Source organism: Salmo trutta, chromosome 16 (genome assembly GCF_901001165.1).
Source record: "Salmo trutta chromosome 16, fSalTru1.1, whole genome shotgun sequence".
Taxonomy (NCBI): Eukaryota; Metazoa; Chordata; class Actinopteri; order Salmoniformes; family Salmonidae; genus Salmo; species Salmo trutta.
In genome coordinates this window covers 58,713,000-58,731,131 of record NC_042972.1, presented here as the reverse complement: position 1 = coordinate 58,731,131, position 18,132 = coordinate 58,713,000, and the positions used below count along the sequence as shown (strand labels likewise).

The 18,132-nt window shown below is 47.2% G+C and overlaps 1 protein-coding gene across 10 annotated transcripts in view; it reads right to left on the bottom strand.

The window, feature by feature from the left end:
- LOC115151114 (chromodomain-helicase-DNA-binding protein 6) overlaps nt 1-18,132 on the bottom strand; it is a 98,284-nt gene that overhangs the window by 23,697 nt on the left and 56,455 nt on the right. For 9 of the 10 annotated variants that reach the window (XR_003867216.1, XM_029695113.1, XM_029695112.1 and 6 more), the window contains 8 exons: nt 15,979-16,155; nt 15,608-15,751; nt 14,605-14,860; nt 14,089-14,299; nt 13,272-13,467; nt 12,602-12,766; nt 6,801-6,980; nt 6,009-6,119 (listed from right to left, as the gene is read on the bottom strand). Coding sequence is in view for 9 of the 10 variants with exons in the window: in XM_029695113.1 (XP_029550973.1) it covers nt 6,009-6,119; nt 6,801-6,980; nt 12,602-12,766; nt 13,272-13,467; nt 14,089-14,299; nt 14,605-14,860; nt 15,608-15,751; nt 15,979-16,155 (1,440 nt within the window). In the remaining variant the exon portion in view is untranslated. The remainder of the gene's footprint in view (nt 1-6,008; nt 6,120-6,800; nt 6,981-12,601; nt 12,767-13,271; nt 13,468-14,088; nt 14,300-14,604; nt 14,861-15,607; nt 15,752-15,978; nt 16,156-18,132) is intronic. The other variant, XM_029695107.1, reaches the window with a different exon arrangement.

Below are 18,132 nucleotides of genomic sequence, written 5' to 3'. Positions count from 1 at the left end.
TAATTTTTCCAACAATTGTTTACAGACAGATCATTCACTGTATCACAATTCCAGTGGGTGAGAAGTTTACATACACTAAGTTGACTGTGCCTTTAAACAGCTTGGAATATTCCAGAAAATGGATGTCATGGCTTTAGAAGCTTCTGATAGGCTAATTGACATCATTTGAGTCAATTGGAGGTGTACCTGTGGATGTGTTTCAGGGCCAACCTTCAAACTCAGTGCCTCTTTGCTTGACATCATGGGAAAATGAAAAGAAATCAGCAAGACATCAGAAAAACAATTGTAGACCTCCACAAGTCTGGCTCATCCTTGGGAGCAATTTCCAAACGCCTGAAGGTACCATGTTCATCTGTACAAACAACAGTATGCATGTATAAACACCATGAGACCACGCAGCCGTCATACCGCTCAGGAAGGAGACGCGTTCTGTCTCCTAGAGATGAACGTACTTTGGTGCAAAAAGTGCAAATCAATCCCAGAACAACAGCAAAGGACCTTGTGAAGATGCTGGAGGAAACAAGAACAAAAGTATCTATAGCCACAGTAAAACAAGTCCTATATCAACATAACCTGAAAGGCCGCTCAGCAAGGAAGAAGCCACTGCTCCAAAACCGCCATAAAAAAGCCAGACTACGGTTTGCAACTGCACATGGGGACAAAGATCGTACTTTTTGGAGAAATGTCCTCTGGTCTGATGAAACAAAAGTAGAACTGTTTGGCCATAATAACCATCTGGAGGAAAAGGGAAAAAGGAGGAAAAAGGGAGATGCTTGCAAGCCGAAGAACATGGGTGGCAGCATCATATTGCGGGGGTGCCTTGCTGCAGGAGGGACTGGTGCACTTCACAAAATAGAAAATTATGTGGATATATTGAAGCAACATCTCAAGACAGTCAGGAAGTTAAAACTTGGCCGCAAATGGGTCTTCCAAATTGACAATGACCACAAGCATACCTCCAAAGTTGTGGCAAAATGGCTTAAGGACAACAAAGTCAAGGTATTGGAGTGGCAATCACAAAGCCCTGACCTCAATCCTAAAGACAATTTGTGGGCAGAACTTAAAAAGCGGTTGCGAGCAAGGCGGGCTACAAACCTGACTCAGTTATACCAGCTCTGTCAGGAGGAATGGGCCAACTTATTGTGGGTGTCACGGTTGTCGTCGGTGAAAGAGGACCAATACGCAGCAGGTACGTGTATGCTCATTTTGACTTTTATTTAACTATCAACAATGAACGTACAAAAAATAACAAAAAAACACGAGAACGAGCGAACAACCACAAACAGTCTGGCAAAGCCTAGGGCTGAACACAGAACAATCACCCACAAATAACAAACGCAAACACACCCTCATATATGGGACTCTCAATCAAAGGCAGATAGACAACACCTGCCTTCAACTGAGAGTCCCAACCCCAATTAACCAGACATAGAAAGACATACTAGACTAGACATAGAATAACTGAAAACCAAACAGTGCCCAAAAACCCCGGAATACTTAAACCAAATGACCCTTCACCAAAACACACCACCCTGAACCACATAAAACGAATACCCTCTGCCACGCCCTGACCAAACTACAAAACAATTAACCTTATATACTGGCCAGGACGTGACAGTACCCCCCCCTTAAAGGTGCTACCCCGGAAGCACCTTAACAAAAAAAATAACCCCAAACAATACCCAAAAGAAAAATTCCCCCTTACTAAAGGGAGGGAAGGGAGGGTGGCTGCCGTCAACGATGGCACTGTGCTACACCCCCCCTCCCCAACCCACCTATTTTTGGAGGTGGCTCCGGCTCAGGCCGTTCCAGGCTGTCTGGGCAGTCTGGCCGCTCGGGACAGTCTGGGCAGTCTGGCCGCTCGGGACAGTCTGGGCAGTCTGGCCGCTCGGGACAGTCTGGGCAGTCTGGCCGCTCGGGACAGTCTGGGCAGTCTGGCCGCTCGGGACAGTCTGGGCAGTCTGGCCGCTCGGGACAGTCTGGGCAGTCTGGCCGCTCGGGACAGTCTGGGCAGTCTGGCCGCTCGGGGCAGTCTGGCCGCTCGGGGCAGTCTGGCCGCTCGGGGCAGTCTGGCCGCTCGGGGCAGTCTGGCCGCTCGGGGCAGTCTGGCCGCTCGGGGCAGTCTGGCCGCTCGGGGCAGTCTGGCCGCTCGGGACAGTCGGGGCAGTCTGGCCGCTCGGGACAGTCGGGGCAGTCTGGCCGCTCGGGACAGTCTGGCCGCTCGGGACAGTCGGGGCAGTCTGGCCGCTCGGGACAGTCGGGGCAGTCTGGCCGCTCGGGACAGTCTGGGCAGTCTGGCCGCTCGGGACAGTCTGGGCAGTCTGGCGGCTCGGGACAGTCTGGGCAGTCTGGCCGCTCGGGACAGTCTGGGCAGTCTGGCCGCTCGGGGCAGTCTGGCCGCTCGGGGCAGTCTGGCCGCTCGGGACAGTCTGGCCGCTCGGGACAGTCGGGGCAGTCTGGCCGCTCGGGACAGTCGGGGCAGTCTGGCCGCTCGGGACAGTCTGGCCGCTCGGGACAGTCTGGCCGCTCGGGACAGTCTGGCCGCTCGGGACAGTCGGGGCAGTCTGGCCGCTCGGGACAGTCGGGGCAGTCTGGCCGCTCGGGACAGTCTGGGCAGTCTGGCCGCTCGGGACAGTCTGGGCAGTCTGGCCGCTCGGGACAGTCTGGGCAGTCTGGCCGCTCGGACAGTCTGGGCAGTCTGGCCGCTCGGGACAGTCTGGGCAGTCTGGCCGCTCGGGACAGTCTGGGCAGTCTGGCCGCTCGGGACAGTCTGGGCAGTCTGGCCGCTCGGGACAGTCTGGGCAGTCTGGCCGCTCGGGACAGTCCGGGCAGTCTGGCCGCTCGGGACAGTCCGGGCAGTCTGGCCGCTCGGGACAGTCCGGGCAGTCTGGCCGCTCGGGACAGTCCGGGCAGTCTGGCCGCTCGGGACAGTCCGGGCAGTCTGGCCGCTCGGGACAGTCCGGGCGCTCTGGCCGCTCGGGACAGTCCGGCCGCTCGGGACAGTCTGGGCAGTCCGGCCGCTCCGGGCAGTCTGGGCAGTCCGGCCGCTCCGGGCAGTCTGGGCAGTCCGGCCGCTCGGGCAGTCTGGGCAGTCCGGCCGCTCCGGGCAGTCTGGGCAGTCCGGCCGCTCCGGGCAGTCTGGGCAGTCTGGCCGCTCCGGGCAGTCTGGGCAGTCCGGCCGCTCCGGGCAGTCTGGGCAGTCCGGCCGCTCCGGGCAGTCTGGGCAGTCCGGCCGCTCCGGGCAGTCTGGGCAGTCCGGCCGCTCCGGGCAGTCTGGGCAGTCCGGCCGCTCCGGGCAGTCTGGGCAGTCCGGCCGCTCCGGGCAGTCTGGGCAGTCCGGCCGCTCCGGGCAGTCTGGGCAGTCCGGCCGCTCCGGGCAGTCTGGGCAGTCCGGCCGCTCCGGGCAGTCTGGGCAGTCCGGCCGCTCCGGGCAGTCTGGGCAGTCCGGCCGCTCCGGGCAGTCTGGGCAGTCTGGGCAGTCCGGGCAGTCCGGCCGCTCTGGGCAGTCCGGGCAGTCCGGCCGCTCTGGGCAGTCCGGCCGCTCCGGGCAGTCTGGGCAGTCCGGCCGCTCCGGGCAGTCTGGGCAGTCCGGCCGCTCCGGGCAGTCTGGGCAGTCCGGCCGCTCCGGGCAGTCTGGGCAGTCCGGCCGCTCCGGGCAGTCTGGGCAGTCCGGCCGCTCCGGGCAGTCTGGGCAGTCCGGCCGCTCCGGGCAGTCTGGGCAGTCCGGCCGCTCCGGGCAGTCTGGGCAGTCCGGCCGCTCCGGGCAGTCTGGCAGTCCGGCAGTTCAGGGCAGTCCGGCCGCTCCGGCAGTTCAGGGCAGTCCGGCCGCTCCGGCAGTTCAGGGCAGTCCGGCCGCTCCGGCAGTTCAGGGCAGTCCGGCCGCTCCGGCAGTTCAGGGCAGTCCGGCCGCTCCGGCGACTGTTGACTGGCGGGCAGCTCCGGCGACTGTTGACTGGCGGGCAGCTCCGGCGACTGTTGACTGGCGGGCAGCTCCGACGACTGTTGACTGGCGGGCAGCTCCGACGACTGTTGACTGGCGGGCAGCTCCGACGACTGTTGACTGGCGGGCAGCTCCGACGACTGTTGACTGGCGGGCAGCTCTGACGACTGTTGACTGGCGAGGCTGGGTTTACGCACTTGCAGTTTAGTGCGGGGAGCGGGAACAGGACGAGTCGGACTGGGTGGACGCACTTCCGGGTCCGCACGAGAGACAGGAGCTGGAAACCCAGGGCTATGGAGGCGCACAGCCGGTCTAGATCTTACCTCCTGCACAACCCGCCTTGGCTGGATGGAACTAGTAGCCCTGTACGAGCGGGGTGCTCGTACAGGGCAGACTGGGCTGTGCAGGGGCCTGATGGTAGCCGTGCGTAGAGCGGGAGTTGGGTAGCCTGGTCCTCGGAGGCATACCGGCGACCAGATGTGCTGCGCAGGCATCCTCCTACCAGGCTGGATGCCCGCTCTAGCACGGCACCTGCGAGGGGCTGGAATAACTCGCACCGGACTGTGCGTGCGTATGGGTGAGAGTGCGCTTCTCAGCGAAACATAGCGCTCTCCACCCCATACGCTCCTCCATATAACCACGGGTAGCTAGCTTCCGGCTCTTCCTTCGCCTAGCCAAACTACCCGTGTGCCCCCCCAAAAAAAATTCTTGGGGGTGCCGCTCGTGCTTCTCCCTCAGCGCGTCTCTGGCCTCGTACCATCGCCTCTCCGCCTTGGCTGCCTCAATTTCCCACTGCGGGCGCTGATAATCCCCAGCCTGATGCCAAGGTCCGGCCCCGTCCAGAATTTCCTCCCAAGTCCACTTCTCCCGCCAGTCCAACTCGAACGCCGTCTGCTCCTTCCTCTGCTGCTTGGTCCTTTGGTGGTGGGTGATTCTGTCACGGTTGTCGTCGGTGAAGGAGGACCAATACGCAGCAGGTACGTGTATGCTCATCTTGATTTTTATTTAACTACAAAAATGAACATACAAAATAACAAAACGAAACGAACAAACAACTACAAACAGTCTGGTAAAGCCTAGGGCTGAACACAGAACAATCACCCACAAATAACAAACGCAAACACACCCTCATATATGAGACTCTCAATCAAAGGCAGATAGACAACACCTGCCTTCAACTGAGAGTCCCAACCCCAATTAACCAGACATAGAAAGACATACTAGACTAGACATAGAATAACTGAAAACCAAACAGTGCCCAAAAACCCCGGAATACTTAAACCAAATGACCCTTCACCAAAACACACCACCCTGAACCACATAAAACGAATACCCTCTGCCACGCCCTGACCAAACTACAAAACAATTAACCTTATATACTGGCCAGGACGTGACAGTGGGAAGCTTGTGGAAAGCTACCCAAAACATTTGACCCAAGTTAAACAATTTAAAGGAAATGCTACCAAATACTAATTGAGTGTATGTAAACTTCTGACCCACTGGGAATGTGATGAAAGAAAAAATGAAAGAAAATAATTCTCTACTATTATTCTGACATTTCACATTCTTAAAATAAAGTGGTGATCCTAACTGACCTAAAACAGGGAATTTTTACTAGGATTAAATGTCAGGAATTGTGAAAAACAGTTTAAAATGTATTTGGCTAAGGTGTACGTAAACTTCCGACGTCAACTGTACACACACACACACCTCTCTGGGGCACAAAATACATACGCAGCACACTAACACACACGCACGCATACAGCAAGCTGTAATACACACCACAAAGAATTAATTCAACTGCAGCCTCTCCTCCTCCCTCTGCTTCGCATGCCGTTTTTTCCTCACTCATTAATGCAACATCTGTTCAACAGAGTGACGAATGCCAGATATTTAAACTGTTTCGCAAGGCCTCTTCTTTTCTAGCCCGCATTCGAAGTGATCTGCAGGGACATGGGGGACCGGCTTTTTCTGGAGTCCCTCCAACACCATGGAGCGGCTACACCCTGGTCAGGGATAACCGGTAGCCCCATAGTGCCCTTCCCTAGTTCCCCTCCCTTCCCCTTACCTTCTCTGCTTTGGAGTCAATCTCCAGCTCGGTTATTTTGGCCCATTTCTGCCAGAAGTTGGGATCGTCCAGGGAAATGTCAGTTCTATTTCCAGAAGACACAAAGCTGGCCTGGAAATGACAAGGAAAACAAAAGCGTGCACACACATCAACCTGACTGGATCTATGCGAGTAACATACACTGAGATGTGCTGATAAGGTGTGAAATCAGACATTGGTGAGAGTTGCATCTCCCTTTCACCACCCACTCGGAGTGTAAAGCAGGGGAAACTGAAACTTGTGGTGACTGGCTAACATGTCATTCTTCCGATAGTTACAGACTTCTTGGATTGTGATAGTTTTAGGATTAAGGTTTAATCTATAAGGGAGGGGTAGAGTTTACCTTGGCAAAGGTAAAGCCCTTGACACTCAAACTTGAATTTCCTCATTGTAGTTAAGCACAATGTAATCAAATCTCAAAGCATCACCATCCAGCAAAGTAAAAGACTAAGGTTGAAGGGTAAGGTTTATAATTGAGTTACCCTTGGCAAATGTGGAGCTCTGTCAGGATGGTGATGGTCAAGACATGGGTCAGGGGTTAATGGTCTGATGTATAAGGGTTTACCTTGGGGAAGGTGGAGCCCTTGCCCTCTGTCTGGATGGACATGTTCTGGGTATTAGTCAGGGTTTAGAGGTAAGAGGTATAAAGGTTGGGGTTTACCTTGGCGAAGCCCTTGCCTACCATCTTGATATTGACAGTCTGGATATTAGGGTCAGGGGTTAGAAGTCAGGGATATAAGGATCAGTGTTAACCTTGGCGAAGGTGGAGCCCTTGCCCTCTGTCTCGATGGTGATAGTTTGGGTGCGGCGCTTCAAGATCTGGTCGATGTCTTCCTCGCAAAACTTGGAGCCCTCGTCCTCCTCATCCATCAGTGCGCCATACGCCCCCTTCCTCAGCAGGTCCTCCACCTCAATCTTGGTCATCTGCTGCGCCTTTAGGACACCATGACCCCTCGTTAGTTAGACAGCCATAGCAACAGCTCTCAGATCAGCTGGACCCAATTACAGATCAGGGTTGGGGTCAATTCCATTTCAATTCAGTCATTTATCTGAACTAAACTCAAATACTCCTTAATGCTTTTCAATTACAAAAAGTTGAATAGGAACTGGTACTTTCAGTTTAGTCCTTGAATAGAATACTTAATTTATTTCCTAAATTAGAAAGTTAAAAGTTTAATAAAAAAAGTGTGTAGGTGTACAAAACCAGGATAGTTCAAAGGGATATATTTAGCATGACCACTGACAACCGTTTGTGTTGTACTGCAAAACAGGCAAGAAAAGCATTGAAAGGGATTGCAGTGCTGAGTGTGAATGGCCATAGAAATCTCAAAGATAACTATGTGAAGGTAGTACACAAGTGAGCTACACATTTTTATTTATAAATAATACAATCTCTATACACTTCTACATGAATGTGGATGCTACCATGATTACAGATAATCCTGAATACATCGTGAATAATGATGAGTGAAAAAGTTTGACCCACATATCACCCTGAAAAAAATAAAAATACAAGTCTAATTGTAATAGTGAGAGGTTAGCACGTCTTGGGGGTATGATATTTGTGCATCTAACTTTCTCACTCATTATTATTCTACATTCATTCAGGATTATCCGTAATCATGGTAGCATCCACATGAATGTAGAAGTGTTTAGAAACATTAATTTTATTTACAATAAAAGTGACTCCAAAATGACAAATGATTTACCATTACTCTATATTGGGCACAAAATAACCTGAAACAACAAAATAACCTGAAACAACAAAAACAAACAGCAAATGCATCCAACAAATTTACTTAACTTTGTACTACTTTAATACCAGTGGTGGAAAAAGTACCCAATTGTCATACTTAAGTAAAAAATTACTTAATAGAAAAGTAAAAGTCACCCAGAAAAATACTACTTGAGTAAAAGTCTAAAAGTATTTGGTTTTAAATATACTTAAGTACTGTTAATTGCTAAAATTGACTTAAGTATCAAAAGTAAAAATATTAATAATTTCACATTCCTTATATTAAACAAACCAGATTTTCTTGTTTTTTTAATTTACGGATAGCCAGGGGCACACTCCAACACTCAAACATTATTTACAAATGAAGCATTTGTGCTTAGTGAGTCTGCCAGATAAGAGGCAATAGGGATGACCACGGGATGTTCTCGATGTGTGTGAATTGGACAATTTTCCTGTCCTGCAAAGCATTCGAAATGTAACGAGTACTTTTGGGTGTCAGGGAAAACGTATGGAGTAAAAAGTACACTACATTTAGGAATGTAGTGAAATAAAAGTTGTCAAAAATATAAATAGTAAAGTAAAGTACAGATACCCAAAAAAACTACTTTAGTACTTTAAAGTATTTTTACACCACTGTTTAATACACATACAGCGCATTCGGAAAGTATTCAGACCACTTAACTATTTCCACATTTTGTTCAGGGATGCAAACTGGTGAGGGCCCAAAAAGTTGATACTTTTTTGTTGTTGCACTGAAACATGCAACAATCTCTGCTAGGGGGAAATGCAGGTTAACTAATTAAACAACAAAGAATATGATCTACAGTCGTGGCCAAAAGTTTTGAGAATAACACAAATATTAATTTTCACAGTCTGCTGCCTCAGTTTGTATGATGGCAATTTGCATATACTCCAGAATGTTATGAAGAGTGATCAGATGAATTGCAATTAATTGCAAAGTCCCTCTTTGCCATGCAAATGAACTGAATCCCCAGAAAACATTTCCACTTCATTTCAGCCCTGCCACAAAAGGACCAGCTGACATCATGTCAGTGATTCTCTCGTTAACACAGGTGTGAGTGTTGACGAGGACAAGGCTGGAGATCACTCCGTCATGCTGATTTGAGTTCGAATAACAGACTGGAAGCTTCAAAAGGATGGTGGTGCTTGGAATCATTGTTCTTCCTCTGTCAATCATGGTTACCTACAAGGAAACACGTGCCGTCATCATTGCTTTGCACAAAACGCGCATCACAGGCAAGGATATTGCTGCCAGTTAAGATTGCACCTAAATCAACCATTTATCGGATCATCAACAACTTCAAGGAGAGTGGTTCAATTGTTGCGAAGAAGACTTCAGGGTGCCCAAGAAAGTCCAGCAAGCGCCAGGACTGTCTCCTAAAGTTGATTCAGCTGCGGGATCGGGGCACCACCAGTACAGAGCTTGCTCAGGAATGGCAGCAGGCAGGTGAGAGTGCATCTGCACGCACAGTGAGGTGAAGACTTTGAGGATGGCCTGGTGTCAAGAAGGGCAGCAAAGAAGCCACTTCTCTCCAGGAAAAACATCAGGGACAGACTGATATTCTGCAAAAGGTACAGGGATTGGACTGCTGAGGAAAGGGGTAAAGTCATTTTCTCTGATGAATCCCCTTTCCGATTGTTTGGGGCATCCGGAAAAAAGCTTGTCCGGAGAAGACAAGGTGAGCGCTACCATCAGTCCTGTGTCATACCAACAGTAAAGCATCCTGAGACCATTCATGTGTGGGGTTGCTTCTCAGCCAAGGGAGTGGGTTCATTCACAATTTTGCCTAAGAACACAGCCATGAATAAAGAATGGTACCAACACATCCTCCGAGAGCAAATTATCCCAACCATCAGGAACAGTTTGGTGACAAACTTTTCCAGCATGATGGAACACCTTGCCATAAGGCAAAAGTGATAACTAAGTGGTTCGGGGAACAAAACATCGATATTTTGGGTCCATGGCCAGGAAACTCCCCAGACCTTAATTCCATTGAGAACTTGTGGTCAATCCTCAAGAGGCGGGTGGACAAACAAAAACCTACAAATTCTGACAAACTCCAAGCATTGATTATGCAAGAATGGGCTGCCATCAATCAGGATGTGGCCCAGAAGTTAATTGACAGCATGCCAGGGCGGAATGCAGAGGTCTTGAAAAAGAAAGGTCAACACTGCAAATATTGACTCTTTGCATCAACTTCATGTAATTGTCAATTAAAGCCTTTGACACTCATGAAATGCTTGCAATTATACTTCAGTATTCCATAGTAACATCTGACAAATATCTGAAGACAGTGAGGCAGCAAACTTTGTGAAAATGAATATGTCACTCTCAAAACTTTTGGCCACGACTGTACATGATCAGTCTCTGTGTGTAAAATAAAGTGGTTAATGTGAACCTACCACACAGCTAAAACATGTAAACAAAGGAATCCAATGTTATTTGTTGCCTAGACTTTACTGCAAATGACACTCAAGTCTTGAGAAAAAAAAACAACACACTAATATTGCAGTTAGCCATGACAGCCTTTATAATAGAACGTGTGTGACCACACACACATCTAAAAATTGCACAAACAAACAAGCATCCCATTTTTGCTCTATTATAGTGGCCACTATAGTAGACATCGCTCAAGTGCACAAGGCTACATGTGTGCAAAAGTAAAGTTCACTGAGTAAAAAAATTGAATAATCCCCCCTCACAAGTGTTACTGTCAAGTTCAACACAACAAAAGCAATATCTTTGAGCTACACTGCACACTTTCTGCCTGTGGACATCTGTTCAATGTGCCAGCAGACCATGATACCCTTTGTTGGCATAATTGATCTCTTTCAGGCAGAGTACACCTGGCATACCGGACATAGCGAGTGCATAAAGGAGTTCTGTATCTATAATTCTTAAAATAATTGTTATGTTTTTTGTGAACGTTTATCGTGAGTAATTTAGTAAATTCACCGGAAGTGTTCGGTGGGAATGCTAGTCACATGCTAATGTAAAAAGCTGGTTTTTGATATAAATATGAACTTGATTGAACAAAACATGCATGTATTGTATAACAATGTCCTAGGATTGTCATCTGATGAAGATCAAAGGTTAGTGCTGCATTTAGCTGTGGTTTGGGTTTGTGACATTATATGCTAGCTTGAAAAATGGGTGTCTGATTATTTCTGGCTGGGTATTCTGCTGACATAATCTAATGTTTTGTTTTCGTTGTAAAGCCTTTTTGAATCGGACAGTGTGGTTAGATTAACGAGAGTCTTGTCTTTAAAATGGTGTAAAATAGTCATATGTTTGAGAAATTGAAGTAATAGCATTTCTAAGGTATTTGAATATCGCGCCACGGGATTACACTGACTGTTGCGTAGGTGGCAAGCGTCCCACCTAGCCCATAGAGGTTAACCCACCGTTCCTAGGCCGTCATTGAAAATAAGAATGTGTTCTTAACTGACTTGCCTAGTTAAAAAATATTTATATATATAAAAAAATTGTTATGAAAACTTGAAATCGGCCCTAATTAAATCGGCCATTCCGATTAATCGGTCGACCTCTATTTGGAACTACCAAGACTCTTCCTAGAGATGGCCGCCCGGCCAAACTGAGCAATCGGGGGAGAAGAGCCTTGGTCAGGGAGGTGACCGAGAAACCGATGGTCACTCTGGCAGAGCTCCAGAGTTTCTCTGTGGAGATGGGAGAACCTTCCAGAAGGACAACAATCTCTGCAGCACTCCACCAATCAGGTCTTTATGGTAGAGTGGCCAGACGGAAGCAGCTCCTCAGTAAAAGGCACATGACAGCCCGCTTGACTTTGCCAAAAGGCACCTAAAGAGACACAGACCATGAGAAACAAGATTCTCTCGTCTGATGAAACCAACCTTCAACACTTTGGCCTGAATGCCAAGCATCACATCTGGAGGAAACCTGGCACCATCCCTATGGTGAAGGATGGTGATTGCAACATCATGCTTTGGCAATGTTTTTCAGTGGCAGGGACTGGGAGACTAGTCAGGATCAAGGGAAAGATGAACGGAGCAAAGTACAGAGAGATCCTTGATGAAAACCTGCTCCGGAGTGCTCAGGACAACAACCCTAAGCACACAGCCAAGACAACGCAGGAGTGGCTTCGGGACATTTCTCGGAATGGTCTTGAGTGGCCCAACCAGAGCCCGGACTTGAACCAGATCGAACATCTCTGGAGAGACTTGAAAGTAGCAGTGCAGCGACGCCCCCCATCCAACCTGACAGACCTTGGGAGGATCTGTAGAGAAGAATGGGAGAAACTCCCCAAATACAGGTGTGCCAAACTAATAGCGTCATACCCAAGAAGACTCAATGCTGTAATCACTGTCAAAGGTGCTTTAACAAAGTACCGAGTACTTATATAAATGTGATGTTTCATACAATGTAGCAATTTTAGAAAATAAGGCTGTGACGTAACAAAATGTGGAAAAAGTAAATGCAATGTACGTGAATTTGTCGCAATACTTTTGGTCCCCTAATTTGGGGGGACTATGTACAAAAAGTTCTGTAATTTCTCAACGGTTCACCCTCAAATTAAAAAAACGTATCATTTTAAAATCCGATGTGCTGGAGTACAGAGCCAAAGCAACAACAAAAAATGTGTCGCTGTCCCAATACTTTTGGAGCTCACTGTATACAAAGAAAATCCAGAAATCATCCTTCATAGTATAACCTAGTCCTAGATCTGTTTGTGCTGGCATGACGATGGGACGATGGCAATAGGAGTTGGCAAGACAGCACAAACAGATATGGGACCAGGCGATCATAGCAGTCACTCACCCCATTGAGGCTGCCCTTTCGATTAATGTCCTGCAGCACAGCCTTGTCTAGACCCAGCTTCAAACTGGCTTTATCAAACATCTCCCTCTCATAGGAGTTCCTGGTGATCAGCCTGTACACTTTCACTGCTTTACTCTGGCCGATGCGGTGGCAGCGAGCTTGGGCCTGGCAGGGACACAAACAGAGCAGTTTCACACACACGGCTTGAAACAGTTGTTATTTTACACTGGCATTCAAAGTTTCAAGTTTTAAAGTCACGTGCACAAGTACAGTGGAATGCCTTTCTTGCAAGCACTAAATCCAACAACGCAGTAATCAATATCAATGTAGTACAACAACAAATAACGTAGAATAAAAATATGAACATTGTGTGAGTAATCTTTTTCCTATATACCATTTCATACTGCATGCCCACATGAAATAGCTATTATACCATTTCATACAGTGTGAGTGCGAGTGCATACACATACAGTGGTGTCCCCAGAGGGAATCAAACCAACAATCCTGACATTGCAAGCGCCATGCACTATCAACTGAGCCACACAGGACAACATGAAAGCATGAAATCAGGAAATGAGTATAACACTTCTTAGTCCAGTACTAGGTTTTTAGTCCAGGACTAGGTTTAGTCAAGGTCCGGAAAGTGGTGCTGAACTTTGTGTTGACTAACCTGTAGGTCGTTCTGGGGGTTCCAGTCCGAGTCGAAGATGATGCAGGTGTCTGCAGCGGTCAGGTTGATGCCCAGGCCCCCAGCACGGGTACACAGCAGGAACACAAAGCGGTCCGAGTCCACCTTACAGAACCTGTCGATCGCTGCCTGGCGCAGGTTACCCCGCACTCTGCCGTCGATGCGCTCATAGGTGTACCTAGAACCACACATATAACTTATGAACATACTGTAGCAACCTCAACCGAACGACCTCGTCAAGAGGATCGCATCCCTTGGCGTAACGGTGAAGGTGTTGGACTGACAGTCGCTGGACCCAGGTTTAAGTACTGGTCGGGTTACCCCCGAATTCGCTACAATACACACAGTACATATTATGTATTCAAACATTCATTCATACTGTGTTTTCATTTAGATTTTTTTGTTGTTCATATTGTATCTCCAATTAAAATGCTTGGTCACCATATATCAATATACACTATATATTCCAGTTAATAAATATAAAATCCCCTATGGATCATAAATATCCTGTAAAAATGTGTGTCTAACACAGATGTATCATGTCATAAAGTTACAGCCATTAATATGTTATACACATGCGCCTTTCCTGTTGTTCTTGGAACTGTCCAGCAAAATCATATATTTGTCCCTACTTGATAAACTCAACACAATTGCAGTCTTGGTCCGACTCTTTTTAGACTAGAGCAGAGGGTGAGAGGGATTGTGATGTGCGCACACAGAGCAGAGCTTGAGCCCAGTCCAGCAGCCCCAGACCCATCCCCAGCCACGCTCTCAACTCTATCCTCAGCCCCAACCTAACCTCCTCTGGATGAGGTAGTCCTCCAGGATGTCCAGGCAGCGCACCATCTGGGAGAAGACCAGCACCTTGTGGCCGCCAGCAATCAGCTTCGGCAGCAGCTTGTCAATAAGCACCAGCTTCCCCGCTGCCTGAATCATGGCCTGGAGCTGGAAGTCCCAAGCATCAGGGCTGTGCGTTTTCCTGAAGCTATCCAGGATCTTCTCCTCCGCACCTGGACATGTCCAGAGAAGATAAGGGAGAAAAAAGGTCTACTTAAAATGCATTGTAGAGAGCCTTGTGAAGATCAGAAGAAAAAAAAATCGGTACGAAGCCATTTCCATAATGCTGCTTATAAAGTCCATATATAAAGGACTCTACAGGACTATGGATGCTAGAAGGAATACAGGTCAGGTGTTAACAGATTCGTTCAGCCGTCGACTCATTTTATAATTAACATTTTATTATGAACTATGAACATTTGTAGAGCGTGTGTGTGTACGTGTGATGCGTGCTTTCATGTGTGTGTCCACACGTCACCTTTGATCAGGTAGGGGTGGTTGCAGCACTTGCGCAGCTCCATCATGGTGTTGATGAGGTTGGGCATGTTGTGCTGGTTGGCCCCCTTGGCCAGGAAGGTGAAGTTCTTTTCCAGGATGGCCCGGTAGTACTTCTTCTGCATGTTGGTGAGCTCCACCTCGATGATGGTCTCCTCCTTGGGCGCCAGGTTCTTCTCCACGTCATCCTTCAGCCGCCGCAGCATCATGGGCTTCAGGATGGCCTGAAGCTTCTTCACCTGGAGGAAGATGAGAGCAGGGTTGGTGTAAATTCCATTACCAATTCAGTCAATTCTGGATGTACATAAATTGACTGAATTAAATTAAAATTGACCCCGACCCTGGAGGAAGAGGACAGAGGTGGTCAGGATCTGATATTGCTAAGTCTCATACTGCAGACTATGTTAAGTTTAGACTTAACAAAACAATTGTCTGTTTAGTCTGGGCTGGACAACCAAGCGGCAAGTAGCCTAGCAGTTAAGAGCGTTGGGCAAGTAACCGAAAAGGTTGCTGGTTCGAATTCCCGAGCGAACTAGGTGAAAAATCTGTCGATATGCCCTTGAGCCAGGCACTTAACCTTAATTGCTCCTGTAAGTCCCTTTGGATAAGGCAGTCTGCTAAATTATTAGAATGAATGTATAAAATTGCCGTAGACACAATAATAACTTAGTGGTGCTACTCATAACAATATGTTTAAATTATCTGCAGAAGCAACAATTTGATAACACGGATTCAACAACTGCTTGATGATGTAAAGTGCAGACTTTCTGTTTTGTTCCGTAGCATTTTAGCTGTCATTAAGTGTAGGATACAATGCTTAAAAGGAAATTGCTGAGGGGTATCTATGAGAAAAAAATCAACATTCCCATAGAATCCTATATATTCCAATGGCAAGTTTCCTATACATTCCTGTAAATTCCCAAGGAAAGTTAGCCACTTTTCCCCACAGTTTTCCCCCCCTAAAAGGGTACCCCTGAGAATATCACCTGTTCCTCAGTCTTCAGATCTCCAAACTCCTCCAAGAAGAGGCTCTCTGAGGGGAACTGTAGGGGCTCCAGGAAGTTGAGCAGACTAAAGAGCTCCTCCACTGAGTTCTGCAGGGGGGTGCCTGTCAGGAGGACCTTGTGTTCCTACAGGAGTTAGGGTTTATAGTTTTTTTTCATGATACTCAAAGACAACTTGGTATGCATCATCCAACTCAGAGATCCTACTTTGGCTGATTACAATTTTTCTTTTTCTGCTGTACTTCCCTCTTGACCAAGGGAGGGCATCCATGCTACTATCAGCCTTGGCTGAACTGAATTGACTACAAAGAACAACGCAGATGGTCAAGAGAGTTAGCTAGCTACCCCCTCACCAGGTTCATGAGCTTGAGGCCCTCCAGGAGTTTACAGTTGCGGTTCTTGAGGCGGTGGGCCTCATCGATGACCACGCAGCGCCAGTGGATCTTCTTCAGCTCCGGGCAGTCGGCCATGATCATCTCAAAGGTGGTGATCACTCCGTGGAACTTGTACCCGCCCAACACTACATTTCCCTATATACAGAGAAAGACAAAAAGGTGGAAGAAAAGGAAAGATTGGGGGGGAAACATTTATTTTTTGAGCAATTATTTAAACACTGCTTTAAAACCGATGAATGCCGTGAATTTGTCCTCCAGGAAGGCAGAAGCAAGAACAGTTCTGGCCCTAAATAAGTGTAATCCTACCATGGTAAAATCAAGACAATTGCAGTGGCAACACATTGCGGTCCTCCCTGATCAAATAACCAAATGCATAATATTTGTCATTCCGAAGTGCATTCCATAATGCCAGGCGTCCTCTGTGAAGTTGTTCCATCTTGTAACATTAGAAGACAGTAATCAAACCTGCAATTGTGTTTGCTGCCTCACGGCACTCTGTGTCCCCTTCACCGCAGCAAAACATTCAGGTAAGATTTCGTCGGGCCTGAACTAGAAGTGGGTCACGGACATTGCTCATCCATTAAAGCTCTCCTCCATTACTTCAAACACCTTACCTGGAGACTACTTCCTTAACATGAGTTTGTTAAAAGCACTTTAGAGGCATGGAGTGCAGATATTGTCAGTACCATGGAAACACATATCGAGATACTAGTAGCCAGGTTCTGCTACGCTCTCTAATCAGGGTGGAAAATTCACTTTTTGGTCCTCCAGCCACTGTGGCAGGTAGATTTAAAAAAAAAAAAAAAAATCTACCAGCCCAAATATTTTTGCGACATAATTACACCTCCCAAAAAACAAATACGGATGAGCAGGCTTTGTTTTTCTAAAACAAGAAGTAATTGCTTAATTTCATTTCATTTTTGTGACCTGCGTCTTTTAACCAATGTATGTTAAAATAAATAATTTAGATACAGTAGTAAAAACGCAAACAGTTCTACAACTGAACATCAAGAATCAACAAAATTCCTACCCTGCCACAAAAGGCTGAGTGATAAGGCTTATTTATTATAGTTCAGGGCTCTACTCTGACATTTTTTATACAAGGATTACAAGTAGAAATGAAGCCTAGAAATAAGGAGAAGAATTGAAGTATTAGGGTTTAAATGATGATGACTAAAAGTTAATGAATATACGTTTTTAGGAGTGATCCATGCTCAAATCAAGCACAATCATTAGGTTTTTTCGGTTGCCCCCTTAAGGGACGGGCCATTACCGTGGTAACTTGGGCATTCGCTGGTCTATGATGAAGAAAATCTCCAACTGTGATGTCTTCCTAGCAGCAGACAGTTGCAGCAAACTCAAACATTGAAAAACAACCTAGCATGTGAATAAAATGATATAACTGGCCAAGAAACACGAGGACAAAGTACCACTATAGTTGCCTTTATTGTCAATTTGACCAGCGGCGACCCATCATTCAGGGCACACCTGTTTAGCTAAAACATTTAAAAAATAGAGATTTTTTTATATATATAAAAATAAATAGCCTGTTTTCCATATTATTCTGGCATTAATTCGTGTCACATATCTATTTGCAAACAATGTATGAACAAAAAAAAATCGTAATAATGAAGTCACATGCAAACATCGTCTCTTTGAGTAAGGCAGCTCCAAAAAGCAGGTGTTTCAGCCTAGCTCAGTGCTTTCTGTCACTCATTGGGACACTACATCACTGTAGAAACTATAGGGAGAGCTAAGCAGTTCAAGCCCCTTTGGGTGCGGCCATAGATTTACCGTAAAAATGCCTGTCCAAGAAGGCTCAAGGTCATTGGCCACAGATAAAATGACGTCAAATCACGTTATATCTACCGTAGCTTTGATTGTACTGAGCATGTCAACATCATACTTCAAAATCTTAGCTAGACAAGCAGCCATCATCACAAATCATTAGGGTTGCAAAGGTTTGGAAATATTCCATGGGAAGTTAAGCCCGGGAATTTTGCTTAAATTCATTATAAAAAAGTTGGCTAATAACAGTGGAGCACCCCCTTATCTACACCGAAGGGACAGCAGAGGAGAAGGTGGAATGTTTTAAGTTCCTGGGCGTACACA